General features: G+C 63.9%; 1 protein-coding gene across 3 annotated transcripts; it reads right to left on the bottom strand.

Moving 5' to 3' along the window:
- Positions 1 to 61: 61 nt before the first annotated feature.
- Positions 62 to 13,307, bottom strand: ANKZF1 (ankyrin repeat and zinc finger peptidyl tRNA hydrolase 1). Of its 3 annotated transcripts, XM_039494809.1 has the most exons (17): positions 13,225 to 13,307; positions 12,168 to 12,306; positions 11,266 to 11,408; positions 10,693 to 10,802; positions 9,869 to 9,971; positions 7,853 to 8,055; positions 7,234 to 7,349; positions 6,607 to 6,760; positions 5,111 to 5,333; positions 4,693 to 4,794; positions 4,254 to 4,394; positions 3,950 to 4,081; positions 2,707 to 3,031; positions 2,110 to 2,221; positions 1,621 to 1,788; positions 1,430 to 1,500; positions 62 to 1,051 (listed from the first exon to the last, which is right to left on the bottom strand). In XM_039494809.1, exons 3-17 carry the CDS (start codon positions 11,390 to 11,392, stop codon positions 931 to 933), a joined length of 2,208 nt encoding a protein of 735 aa, XP_039350743.1. In that variant the 5' UTR covers positions 11,393 to 11,408; positions 12,168 to 12,306; positions 13,225 to 13,307; the 3' UTR covers positions 62 to 930. The 3 variants fall into 3 exon arrangements, with proteins under 3 accessions (XP_039350743.1, XP_039350744.1, XP_039350745.1); XM_039494810.1 differs by lacking the exon at positions 12,168 to 12,306 and having other exon boundaries at positions 13,225 to 13,293; XM_039494811.1 differs by lacking the exons at positions 9,869 to 9,971; positions 10,693 to 10,802; positions 11,266 to 11,408; positions 12,168 to 12,306; positions 13,225 to 13,307 and adding an exon at positions 8,527 to 8,586.
- Positions 13,308 to 13,334: the final 27 nt, after the last annotated feature.

The following is a 13,334-nucleotide window of genomic DNA, read 5'->3' as shown; positions in this document are numbered from 1 at the left end:
CTTGTGCCTTCCCTGCCCTGTCTGGCGTGTTCTGTCACCCTGGCGTTGCGCCCACCCCAGCGTGGTTCACAGCAACCCTCATGGGCCGTGAACAGCTCTGACTGACCATGGGGGGCCCGGGGGGGCTGGCCGAGCTGCTCTGAGTCAGAGCCTGGGGTCAGAGCCCTGGGGAGCACACGAGGGCCACTGGGGGGCTTGCTCGGGGTACTGCACCCTGGGGAAGAACCGGGCACCCGTCTGCAGCATGGCCCCCAGCATGCAGGGGGTGACGGGGGGGGGGGGCTATAGCACCTCCCCCCCTTCCCCAGGCAGACGCAGGCTGGGCTGAGCTGCGGGCAGCGGCCCGAGTCAGTCACTTCAGCTACGCCAGCCCGGAGCGGGGAGGGGGCCAGCGCACCCCCTGGCTAAAGGGGAGGGGTAACGGGTGCCAGGCAGGGCCCGTGGTGCTGCAGCGAGCTCCCACCTAAGGCAATGAGCTGCTGCCCATGGGGGGCGCTGTTCTGAGCCCAGCTGCCCGTCCCTAACCACCCACTCCCTGGCTCGTGGGCCCCACCGGTGCCTGGCCCCGGGAGCTGGAGCCGGAGCCCCTCAGGCGTTTGCACAGCACCAGTGTTGTGCCCACAGGGCACGGCTGCCTGGTCCCTCCCCCAGCTGCAGCCTCTCCCCCTGCCCCAAAACAGGGCCCTCCCCCGTGTGTGACTGTGACACTCCTGCCCCAGGGGTGGTGCTCATCCCCCCACCAACCCCCCCTGGGCTCTGATCCCCTGCTCCTCTAGGCAGAGGCAGGGGGCTGCCCCCTGGTCTGGGAAGGAGGCTCAGCCCCCCCAGGAGTGCCCAGCGCCTCCCCCCCAGCAGGCAGGAGGCAACTGTCCGTTTCCACCTAAGCCCCCTTGTGCGTGGCAGCCCCCTGCCTTCCCGGCGGCGCGGGCGCTAGGGGGGGCCGGCGCGGCCCCGGCGGTGAGTCTGCAGGCAGGCCGTGGAGCAGAAGGAGAAGTCAAGGTAGTGGAAGGGGATCCGGCCCAGCAGGGACTCCCCGCACTGCCAGCAGCGCCTGCACAAACCAGAAGGGGCAGCGTGGGCAGGGCCCTGCCAGCAACTGGAGAAGGGAGCTGGCAGCCCCCCCCGGGGAACGGTGCCTGCCCGGTGCCTGCCCGTGGCCCCAGCCCCGGTGCCCCCCCAGTAGCTCCTCCCCCCGGTGCCTGCCCCGTAGCTCCTCCCCCCGGTGCCCGCCCCGTAGCTCCTCCCCCTTGGTACCTGCCCAGCCTCCCCCCGGTGCCGCCCGTCCAATATCGCCTCCCCCAGATACCTCCCAGCCCCACAGTGCCCGCCCTCCTCCCAGGTACCTCCCCAGCCCCCCTGGTGCCCGCCCAGTATCTCCTGCCCCCGGTACCTCCCCCCCAAGCAGGTTCAGTGCCCAGGGCCCCCTTACCTGGTGTTGGCAAGAGCTGCGCCCGTGTCCGGCAGCTGGGCAGCCAGTCTCCGCTCGGCAGCGAGGGCCCTCTGAGGAGCAGAGAGCCGGAGCCTCAGTGAGTGGGGTGAGCCCTGCCCCCCCTCGGGGCCCTGGCTGGGGCAGGGTGCCCCCCATGCGGGGACGGGGAGTCTGGGCGCCCCAGGCCTCACCTTCTCTCTGTCTGGCAGGGCCGCAAAGCGCCGCTTCTCCTCCTGCTCCTGCGCCAGCCGCTGCTGCTGCCCCCTCAGCTCCTGCGCCCGCTGCTTCCGCTGCGCTTTCTGTGCCCGCTGCTTCTCCAGCTGCCTGGCCTCCATCTCCGCTGTCAGGGGCCCGGGCACCTGGGGCAGGACGGGCTCTGTCACCCCAGGCGGGGGAGGTCCTGACAGCCCCTCCTTGTCTCTGCTAACAGCCCCCACAACCAGCTTGCACCAGACGGGCTGGGTTCCTCGCACTGCTCCCTCCCCCCAACTCAGAGCGGGGCAGGTGCAGCCGAGGGGCAGGGCCCTCGAGTGGGTGAGGGGGACCAGCAGCCTGGAGCCGAGGGTTGCTCCCCAGGGAGGGCTCAGGCACCCCGGGGTGGGGGGATTTGAGCTCCCCCCAGCTGCCCTAAGGTGCCAGGGAGGGATCTCAGGGCTGGCAGGGCAGCGGGAGGCACCCACCTTGGCCCGCCCGTAGTCGTACTTGGCTGGGTGATCCACCATGAACTTGCGGAAGACGTTGCGTGTCGACTTGTCGGCAGAGACACAATACGGGGGCCGCTCCTGCCAGTCCCTGGGAGCCAAGCGGAGAGCGGCTCAGGGCCGGGACAGGCCAGGGCTTGCTGCTTCCCTTTGGCAGGCGGCCCCCCCACCCCCCACAGGACAGGCAGCCCCACGAGCCGCTGAGTTCTGGGGAGAGCTGGGAAGGGGACCCCGCCCCACCCAGCTCCCGGACCAGCCCACCCGCCCAGCTCGCTAGAGGCCCTGGGGCGGGGGAGGGTGAGCTCAGTGGGTTGAGCATGGGCCTGCTAAACCCAGGGCTGGGAGCTCAATCCTCGAGGGGGCACAATCGGTCAGGGCCAGTCCTTGGCCCTGCTGTGAAGGCAGGGGCTGGACGCGCTGACCTCTCAGGGTCCCGTCCAGCGCTGAGATTGGCATAGCTCCGTCGATGTATTTTTGAAACAGGCTGCAGGCAGAGGGCAGCTTCCCGCCGGCCCCCGGCCCACCGGCAGGGCCAGGGAGCGCCCCCCGGCCAGCCTTAGGGGTGGGTGACTGTACCTGAGCGCAGGGTCGGCGCCAGCCTCCAGCAGCAGTCGCACAGCCGCCCCCTTCCCTGCCGCAGCCGCCACGTGCAGCAGGGTGAAGCCGGTCCCGGCGATGGGCTCGCTGAGCAGCGAGAGGAGCCCCGGGGCTGCGCGGTTGGGCTCCGAGCCCTCACTCTGCACCCTGCCAGGGTGGCCTTGGGGCTGCCCCATGGCACCATCCTCGCTGCCTGCCGGGGGTGCCCCGCTCTCTGCCACACCCAGGAGGCGCCGCAGCGTCCCCACGTCCCCCGTCTTGCAGGCCGTGAACAGGGCGTCGCGGAGCTGGCCCAGGAGCGGAGCTGGCAGGAAAGGACAGATGGGATCAGAGCCAGAGCCAGCCCCAGGGCCCCCCCCAGCCCGAGCAGCACAGGGCCTGCACCTCTGGCACTGCCTGAGCCGGCTCCTCCCCGACCCCAAAGCCAGGAATCCCCCCAGGGAACAACCTGCTCAGGGACCCACAGAGTCTGACCCGCGTGGCACACACCAGAGTGCCCCCCTCCCGTCACCCTGGGTGTGGCTAAAGCGTGGTCCAGGATGGCACCAGGCCGGATGCGAAGCCAGTGAGAGACGCTGTGGTTAAGGACCCGCAGGGTTAGCGAGGGGCACCAACTTCTCATTTGTCTGGCCACTGGCTCTGCCTCTGCCTGTCTGGGCGGGGCTCTCCCCCAGGGGGTGACACCCCGCGATCACCACCTCTCCATAAGGGATGCAGACAGCGCTCCCTACAGGTCTCAGTGCAAGGGAGCGTCAATCGTTTCTGGAGCTCTTCTCTGCACCGCTCCAGTTTTTCCACGTCCTACTTAAAATGTGGACCCCCAGAACTGGACGCAGGACCCCAAGGTCAGTCTCCCCAGGGCCGTGTACAGAGGTCAAATCCCCTCTACCCTGTTCACCCCCCAAGGCTCACGTTAGCCCTTCACTCAGCCCTTTACCACTGACCCCCCAGTCCTTTCCAGAGGCCCAGCTGCCAGGCTCCAGCCCCCCCGGCACGGCGTGGCCTGCAGCCCTTGCTCGCAGGGGTGGTATCACAGCGCAGACTGGGCGAGCCGGATCGCTCTGTACAGTCACCGATCTGCCTCTTTGGCTCCCCAGCCCCTACTCGCAGCCAGCAGCACATGGCAGGGGGGAGCTGGGGGAGGAGCAGCCTGTGCCCACGTAACCCCAACGTGGCACACGCGGGCAGGGCAGAGGCAGCAGCACGGCCCGGCCTGACTTACCTCCTTTCTCCCAGGGAGCAGGCTCTGGCCCAGGCCCTTCCTGGGGGTCTGTCACCGTCTCTGCTGCTGGCTGGGGTGCTGAGCCCTCAGGCTCCTCCTGGCCTCCTGGCCCCTCGGCGCGGGCCCCTGCTCCTGGAAGAACGGGAGAGGGATAGAAACCGGGTCCGGGGCCAACACCTCCCTGCCATCCCAGGGGCGTGTAGCTGCCCCCAGCCCCGGGGCAAAGGCAGGGAAGCCAGCAGCTTCCACCTGCTCACACTGCCGCCACCACACCAAAGGACACCCATGTTAGCCCCGTTCTCACCTCTCCCCACTTTGTCTTTCCTCCTCCTCCTCTTGCGGCTTCGCTTAGGCGTCACCTCAAACTCCCGGAGCTGCAGGGTGCTCAGCGTCACCTCCACCGTCTCCAGCTCCCCAGCCTGGCTCTCCTCCTCCTCCGACGGGGCTTTGGGGGAGACAGGTGGGATTGGGGCTGCTGGGCCCGCCCCAGTGCGCTCTGCCAGAGGCCCCACCCCTTCTCCGCAGGGGAGTTGAGGAAAGGGCCCGCTGGGGATGACTGTGCCCGGACCAGAGCTGTCCACGACTGCCCCCTACCTCCACCCCCACCCCGTGCCCTGCAGCAGCTGCTGCCACACAGGGTCCGGTGCTGGGCACCCTCCCCCATCCAGGAAACCCCCATGAGGGTGGGGGGGCGAGTCAGCCAGTGCCCTCCCCACACGCCGGCGCCCTTCCCCCTCACTCACTGCTGGCGTCACCCTGCTGGGGCTCTTCCACCCGCGCACACGGCACTTTCCTCCAGCCCTTCCGGGGGGAGCCAGCAAGATCTGCCACCGCTGTGTCCTTCCCTGCGAGACAGGAGCCTTGGGTCTGCGAGCCGCCAGCTGGGCCCCGCAGAGACCACCCCCAGACAGAGCTGAGAGCCACCCCACCCCCTTCCATAGCGCATGGGGCGTGGCAGGTGCTGCAGACAGAGTGGGGGGAACCCACTGCCCCCCACCTAGGAGAATTCCTCTGAAGTAGGCAGCTTGGCACTGATCCCGGCCTGGGCAGTCTAGAAGCAACGCAAGCCTGGCCTGGTGGCCAGGGGAACAGGCCATGGGGAAGCAGACCACTCACACCTCACCCCCCCCAGCACCAGTGTCCCCACGCCCCAGTTCTCACCATACACCTGCAGGGTGGCCAGGGCCGCGTGCACCCGCAGCACCTCCCTGAAGGTGGCTCTGCGGGTGCTGAAGGGGATGTTGCAGACGCGGGGGTCGTCCTTGTGCAGAGGGGGGTTCCTGCCACTGAAGAGCAGTGCCCGGTTGGCACGGGGGGCACGCAGGAAGATGCGCTGGGCTCCCTGCAGATGCTGCGCCCAGCTGGCCAGTAGGTCCTGGATGTCCTGGGGGTGGAAGGGGAGAGATCACCACTAGCTCCCAGGCCCCACCTGCCAGCCCTCCTCTGCACTGGGGCACGGCCAAGCACAGCCAACCCTCTGCAGCTGTGGGGTGCTGGGGCCGTGGGGCCGGGGACTCAGGCGTACAGCTTAGGGGTTCTGACATTATCAAGGCATCAGTATGGTGGTCGCTGCATCGTGGAATACCAGGGTGTACGTGCAGGATCCCCCCCCCCATGTGCTGCCCCCCAGCCTAGGGACAATGGGACGACGGCTCTGATGCCTAATGGGTACGCGAAGGCGCTTGGCTGAAGCCAGGCGGGGGTTTTCTCCACAGCCGCTTTGGAGAGTGGGCACGTCCCAGAGGCAGAGGTGGCAAAGCAGGACTCCTGGGGAGAAGCTTTGGAGAGACAGACCCAGGAAGACAGGGCAACAGGGGGCCCGGTGCAGCGGTGGGACCACCCGAGGACTGCGAAAGCAACCTGGCCATGACGGGGCGAGAGCGCCGGCCTGGAAGTGAAGCCAAGCTCTGCAGCAGGAGGATGCTGGACCCCGAGGAGCAGGGCCCTGCAGAGTGCGCTGCAGCAGGGAGATGGGAGAAGGGATTATCGGGTCGATCTAGATCTCGTGCTGTGAAGTGAAGAGCAGTGGTGGGGTAGGATCCTGTGTGGGGTGCGTGGGGGTGACCCCAGAGCGCAGGGCAGGAGATCTGCCAGGGGCGGAGTTTAAGCGATGGGGCCGTCGGAGGGGCCAGCAGCGGTCCCCAGGGGCTGGGCAGGGGCCCGTGAAGTCTCAGCTCTCGGGAGGGGGCGCTAGAGAGGGCTCTGTATTTCCATTGTGCGCTGGACACCCCAAGCCGGGTTCAGATGCCAGCGTTTGAACCCCTCACAGCAGCCTGGGGAGCTGGCCTGGGATTGGGGCGTGTTATCCCTAAATGCCTCTCTCAGGCACTGCCAGAGAGCCTGGGGAGGGATCCCCAAGCACAGGGGCGCCTATGTCATGCCCCAGCCCCTGAGCAGAGGGACTGAAAACCAGGGTGGCATCCCAGTGGGGAGCGTGGCACTGTACCAGCCCCACGTGCCCCCTCCATCCCCACTCCCAGGCGCTCCAGCCACAGGACACCCCCTGTCCTGCCTCGACCCACGGAGCCAGCGGCAGCCAAGGCCTTGGAGGGGCTGCTCACTGCCTAGGCACCCCCGCCCCAGAGGCTGCCACAGAACTGTGGCGTGGCCAGCAGCGAGGGCCCAATCCTGAACTGGGCCCGTGCGCTTGCCCTCACCTTGAGCAGAGCCGCCTCGTTGTAGCGCCGCAGCGAGGCGCCGGCCGATTTGGGCATGGAGGCCTGGCCCTGGGCATCGCGCGCGCCCTGCACCGTGCCCCGGCGGGCACGCACCGTGTACCGGTGGAAGGTCTTGTGATCCAGCACCTCAGGCCTGGGGGAGAGAAACCTCAGAGTGGGCCAGGGCCTAAGCCCCACTCGGTGAGGGCAGGCCTGGCCATGGGTCTGAGCTGGGGGTCAGGACTCCTGGGTTTTCTTCCCAGCTCTGGCACCGACTCGTTCTGGGACCCGGGTGAGCCCCTGCCCCTGCCTCCGTACAGAAGGGAAATGAACACTCCTCCTCCAGCCAGAGCACACTGCCAGCTTCGGGGGACGGACCGGCACAAGAAAGGTATCCCAGGAGCTGCTGCTGCCACCCGGGGCCCGTGAAGCCTCTGGCAGTGCCACGTGTCCCTGAGGAGAGGAGAGACACCTTCTGGGCCACCCCCACAAGCAGACAGGGGGCAAGGGCCCATCTCACCACATCCCCTCTGATCCCCACATCCCCAAGCCACAGAGCGCTGCTTCCCACTCCAAGCAGCAGACCCTGCCCCAGCCCCATGCTCAGGGCCAGCCTGGGACACTCACCCCCTGAAGACGGCTCCTGCGAAGTGTCCACCGCCTGTCATCAGGATAACCCAACAGGTGCCTGCGCCCATGCTCTGCAGAGATGCCACCAGCTCTGCCTGCTGCTCACCACCGCCCTGGCACAAGGAAACCCTCCTGTTAGCAGCCTGGCGGCACACCCCCTCCCTGGCCATCAGCTGCCTCCCCCTGTTGGAGCCATTAGCCAGGGGCTCTTGAGGCAGTGGGGGAAGGGGCAGTCTGGGGACTGAGCCACGTGGCAGGGGCTGGGCAGGGAGCAGGGGCTGCCCCTGCCTGCTGGGGCCAGACAGGTGATCATGGCAGCAGCAGCTCTTCAGGCACCAAGTAAAGCCTTGGTTCCGCCCGGATGAGCTGGGCCCGGGCCCCACCCCCTGCACCTGGGCAAGGACCCTCTGGCTCAGCCCGGATCCCGACAGAACTGGCGCTCGGCTCCCCTGCACACGCGTCCAGCTGCCCGCAGGATCACGGGGGCAAGGAGGGGTCGGGGTCCCAACCAAACTCCGCGTGCCGGCCCAACAGGGCTATCCCGGACCACGACCTGCTCCAGGACCTCCGGCAGGTCACCGGGGATGGGGCTCAGCACTGCCGGGCCACCACTTGCCTTCTTACCGCCCAGCACACAGCGGTAGGCGGAGAGCAGCTGGCCCTGGGAGTTGCGGAACAGGACCTTCGCTGAGCGGGTGCCTGGGCAGAGGCTCTGCTGGCTGCTCCCTGGGTCTGTGTGGTCTTGGGGAGGGAGCAGATCGGACTCGCTGCCCGAATCGAAGTCATCAGAATCGGACCCAGAGATGCTGGAGACGTCACCTGCAAACCGGGCAGGAGGGGGACAGGGGTGTCAGATGCTAAGGTGCCCGAGGAAGGCATGAGCCCTAAAATGAAGAGGAGGGAACAACTCCCAGTCCACTAGGATCACAGAGCCCACCTCCTCCACGTCCCAGCTGGAGACCTAGAGATCTCCCGAATGTCCACTGTCCCCTTTACTCCCCCCACAGCCTTCTAGGACACGTGAGATGGCCTCTCGCAGCCCAGCCGATGTGAACAGTGTGGAGACAGCCCATCTGACGCTCCAGGGGCAGCGAGCCAGGCGGATGCTGTGGAGGGAGTGCGCCAGGTTATGGGGTGCAGCAGGATCCTGGGGTGGGGGAGGAGTGTTTGAGGGGAGAGGCATCTGCAGAACATACGATTCTCACTGAGGTACCCGCCCATGGCCTGGCCCCACTTGACAGGTCAGAGCCAGCCAGCTCCAGGGGGCAGAGGGGCTAGAACCAACCTCACCACAAGAGCGTAAGAGCAGCCAGACTGGGTCAGAGTGAGGGTCCATCTAGCCCAGTATCTTCCGACAGTGGCCAGTGCCAGGTGCCCCAGAGGGAATGAACAGAACAGGGAATCAAGTGACCCATCCCATCCCCCATTCCCAGCTTCTGGCAAACAGAGACCAGGGACACCATCCCTGCCCAGCCTGGCTAATAGCCATTGATGGACCTGTCCTCCAGGAACTTCTCTAGTTCTTCTTTGAACCCTGTTATAATCTTCACCTTCACAACATCCCCTGGCAGGGAGTTCCACAGGTTGACTCTGTGTTGTGTGAAGAAGAACTTCCTTTTGTTTGTTTTAAACCTGCTGCCTCTTAATTTCATTTGGTGACCCCTAGTTCTTGTGTTATGAGAAGGAGTAAATAACACGTCCTTATCTACTTTCTCCACACCAGTCATGATTTTGTAGCCTCTATCATATCCCCCGTAGTCGTCTCTTTTCCAAGCTGAAAAGTCCCAGTTTTATTAATCTCTCCTCGTACGGAAGCTGTTCCATCCCCCTAATCGTTGTTTTGCCCTTTTCTGAACCTTTTCCAATTCCAGTCTCTCTTTTTTGAGATGGGGCGACCACATCTACACGCAGTATTAAAGATGTGGGCGTCCCAGGGATTTATACAGAGGTAATCTATGATAGGACAGGACAGGACCTGAACTCATCCCAGAGGAGCCTCCCACATGGGGCAGGAAAACAAAGGGACCTGGGAAGCAGGCAGCTGCTGGGGAGAAGGTAAGTGTGATTGGTGCTCGGAGCTTCTCCACCCGGTCAGGTGCCACCAGAGAGGCTTCCTGCTGCCTATGTCCCTGCTGAAGGGCTGCGGTGATGGGGCGTACCACACATCTGATGCCCCCGCCACACTGTCATCTCTCCATCCAAAGAAGGCATCCTCTTTGGGGAGAAAGAAGCAGTGAGTTTAGACCTCCAAGAGCTGCCTAGAAAGGCCACCCCTAGGATCAGCTGCTAGTGGAACCAACAAGAATTGATCCTCCAGCAGGTAGAAAGGTCAGGAGTGGGCAAAACCCAGCAGGCAAGATAAAACCAGCCAGCTGCCTCCTCCAGTGGCCAGTTCTGGGTGAAGCTAGGACGGGGAGGAAGGGTTGCTCCAGCTGATCCCAAAAGCTGGTCTGGTCAGGGGCCTAACCCCAACCGCACCTTTGGATTGAGTCAGTGACAGGATTGTTTTATGTTGCAGAATTTACAGCACAGGTGACACCTGGAGTTGGATATCAACTGGTAATTAAAGGGTGCTTGCTTCGTGCGGCACTCCACCAGCTCAAGCGAGCCCATGACAGCAGTCCCCCCTCACCTGCACAGGTCTTCTCCTCAAACTCCTCTGCTGCGAGTGCCCGGCGCCCCAGCAAACGCTGCTTCAGGTTAAAGCGGTGCCAGTCCAGGCGGTAATGCTCCGTCTGGGGAGGAAACGGAGTGAGAAGGGGCATCCCATACTGATGATCCCCCAGATCAGATGGATGGAAGTGCACCAACCCATGCCCCGGGACTGGACAGCGCAGAGGTCTCCTCAGCCAGATGCCAGCCTGCCGGAGACTTGGGAATCAGCAGAAGCTGCCTTGCTTTTCTGGCATGTCATGGTCACTGGTTAGCTAATGCCCTTACTGCCAAGTTCCCATCCTGCCCCCAGGACTGCAGAGACATGGCACCAGCTTTACAAGAGACGGTCTGACCCCCTGGGCCAGGGCTTTGCAGCGTGTGGAAGCTGGTAATGTGGCTACGCCAGAGCACCCAGACCCTGCCCAGCCGAGAGCTGCATCCGCAATTTACCAGGGGCCTGAGGAATGCACTTGATTGGCTTAAAATAGAATCAATTGCAGCCTCCCTCATCCTATGGGGGCGGTTGATGGAGGCGACAAAGCCCAGCATGCAATACTCCACCTCGTGACAGGTGGGTAAGCCCAAAATGGAGCACTGCATCTCAGGACCAGTAGTCTCTGGGCTGCATCTCTGCGTATCCAGGCCACAACCACAGAGCTCCATGGTCCACATTTTGGCCAGTCACATACCCATTTCACAGCACCCTGCTTCCCCAGCTCCCTGCTTGCTCACAGTGCTGCCTGCTGGTGGCAACGGAAAACACATCACCCATCCGCCTCCACCCCTCCGGCTGCTGCCTACCTGCTCCTCCCTGCTGTCAAACACCCGGGAGCAGGATGAGCAGCACATCCGGTCCGATATCTCTGGGACCCCTCGGGCTCTCTCCTCCCCGTCGGCCACCACTGGCTTCTCTGAAAGAGGGAGAGGAACTCAGGGAAGATATGCCACTTCCATTGGAGAGGGATAGAGGGCTATAGGACAGACAGATCACTCCAAAGTGTGGCTAGAGCAAAGGGTGAAGAGTCAGTTTGACTGTTCCTGACTCTGCCACTCACTTGATGCATGGCCCTGGGCAAGTTATTTCACCTCTGTGCCTCAGTTTCTCCACCTGTAACACAGGGATGATACTGACCCACCAAACAGGATTAGTTTCAGCATGTGAAGTGTTTTGCGCTCCTCAGGCTGAAGGCTCTTGCCTGGGGCAAAGCAGCTCACAACCAGAGCCCATCACCCCACCAAGCCCCAGAGAGTGGGATACCCCCTAGGGTTGGACTGCAGTGAAATCTCCCTACTGGACACTCTCCCGCCCTCCCCAGGAAGCCCTTGGCTGGCTCTACTGCCCCTCTAGCCAGCTCACTGGCCTTTAGACACTACCTGGCTTTATGGCATTAGAGTCTGTGGATGGCAGGTCCTCTGAAGAGCAATTGACGAGGGAGAGGCCATGCAGGAAGGTGGGATCCTGGGCAGCCTCAAACACAGACCTGACCTCGAGGGGCTGCATTGCTTCCAGCAGGAGTCTGCAGAAGGAATGAGAGTGAGGTAGAGAGAGCCATCGACAGGCTCCTGTGACCCGGCAGGGGATGGGCAGGAGCAAAACTGCATTTGGCCTCATGCCTTGGAGCACACAGCGGATGTGCAGATGGGCCATGGCCAGCCTGCTGCAGCACGGGCAGTTATGCCGCCCCGTTAGCTGGGGGACACAGGGCAAAGAGCCGGCAGTGCTGCTCTTGGCGATGGAGGTCCCCCTCCAGGGCAGGGCCGCTGGCTTTGGAGCGAAAGGTCCCAAGTTCTAGCCCTGCAGCCATGTGACCGGCAAGCCTGCCACGGGCTGCGCCACGGACACCAGGCACCAACCGCAGCGCGAGGCCAGCGCCCCACCGCAGACCTGCCAACTCTTGGGAGTCGGGATTTCTGAGTAAGAGAATGCTCACATGGCAGGATGTTTTTTTCCAGACAAACAGGAGTTACCGGGCCCTGAACAAAGGAATGTGGTTCCTCCAGCAGGCAGCTAATTACAAGATACTTTCAGAGACAATGAGAATTCATTTACGCCTGAGATACACAAAGCTGTCAAGCTAACAAGAGACAGGAGCCTACACTCCAGGAGGGACGAGAAACTTCATCTGACATAGAAAGGGTGGGAGGGCAACCCACAAAAAAACAATTGAATCAACTGGGGGGAAAAATGAGGAGTCCTTGTGGCACCTTAGAGACTAACAAATTTATTTGAGCATAAACTTTCATGGCTAAAACCCACTTCATCAGCTTAATTTTACCTTGAAATCCTGTCAGCCACCCCGGGCGTGACCGGGGCTCCAGCTGTCAGCCCAGGTGGCTGCTCCCCTGCTAGCCTGCGAAGTGGGAGAGTGGACCTCACTGCAGTCCTCCCCCCAGGTCTGGGGAGGGTGAAGAACCCTAAGGAGCAGAGGTGAGATGGGGGGCTGCAGTGAGGAGGGGGAGGGCTGATGGGTGGGAGGGCTGTATTAATGGGGGTTCTGGGCAGATGGAGTGAGTGCTGGGAGGGTGAACTGAGGGCAGTGGGAGGGAATGGGGGAGGGAGACTGAACTGAGGGGGGTTGAAGGGGGGGTTGGGTGGGGAGAGAACTGGGTGGGGCTGGGGGACAGGATAAAGAGCTGGGCAGGAGACAGCAGATGTGGGGGTGAGAGCTCCTGCAGCCGGGTATCAGGGGGTAGCCGTGTTACTCTGTAGCCACAAAACCAAGGAGGAGTCCGTGGCCATATCCAGCCCATGTGGGGGAGCGGGCGACACTAATTGTCCCACACACGCAGCTTGGGAACGGACGGGGGCTGAGACTGGCCAAAAACACACAATTCAATCTGGGTTAAATTTCACGATTTGGGGGCCAATCTCTGGGTTTCTGAGGGTCCGACACACGATTCTCGATCTCCTGAAGGTGGCAAAGTGGTTAGAGGGGCCAGGGACGGCCCACAGGGATCATGTGCCCTGACTGCCCAGCAGAGCCTGGGGGATCCCACACACACTCCATTGGCCAGGGGATCCCACACCCTCCCCCACTGGCCAGCGCAGCCGGGGAATTCCCCCCCCATTGGCCAGGGGATCCCACCCCCTCCCCCATTGGCCAGCGCAGCCGGGGAATTCCCCCCCATTGGCCAGGGGATCCCACACCCGCCCCCACTGGCCAGGGGAGCCGGGGAATTCTCCCCCCACCATTGGCCAGTGGATCCCGCCCCCCATTGGCCAGCGCAGCCGGGGAATCCTGCCCCCCTCCCCATTGGCCAGCAGTTTCCGACCATGCCCCCTACGGGGCTGGCGGGGCGCTGAGAGCTCCAGGCCGCGGGGGCGGCGCTCACCTGTCCCGGGGGGCAGCGAAGACGGTAGCGCCTCACCCGGAAGCCAACAACAAACGCACCGTACGTCACATCCGCCCACTACGGAGCGCCGCGGAGGACAACCCTGTAGC

This window comes from Mauremys reevesii, linkage group 11 (assembly GCF_016161935.1).
Source record: "Mauremys reevesii isolate NIE-2019 linkage group 11, ASM1616193v1, whole genome shotgun sequence".
In the NCBI taxonomy this organism is placed as follows: domain Eukaryota; kingdom Metazoa; phylum Chordata; order Testudines; family Geoemydidae; genus Mauremys; species Mauremys reevesii.
This window is presented reverse-complemented; position numbering and strand designations above follow the sequence as displayed.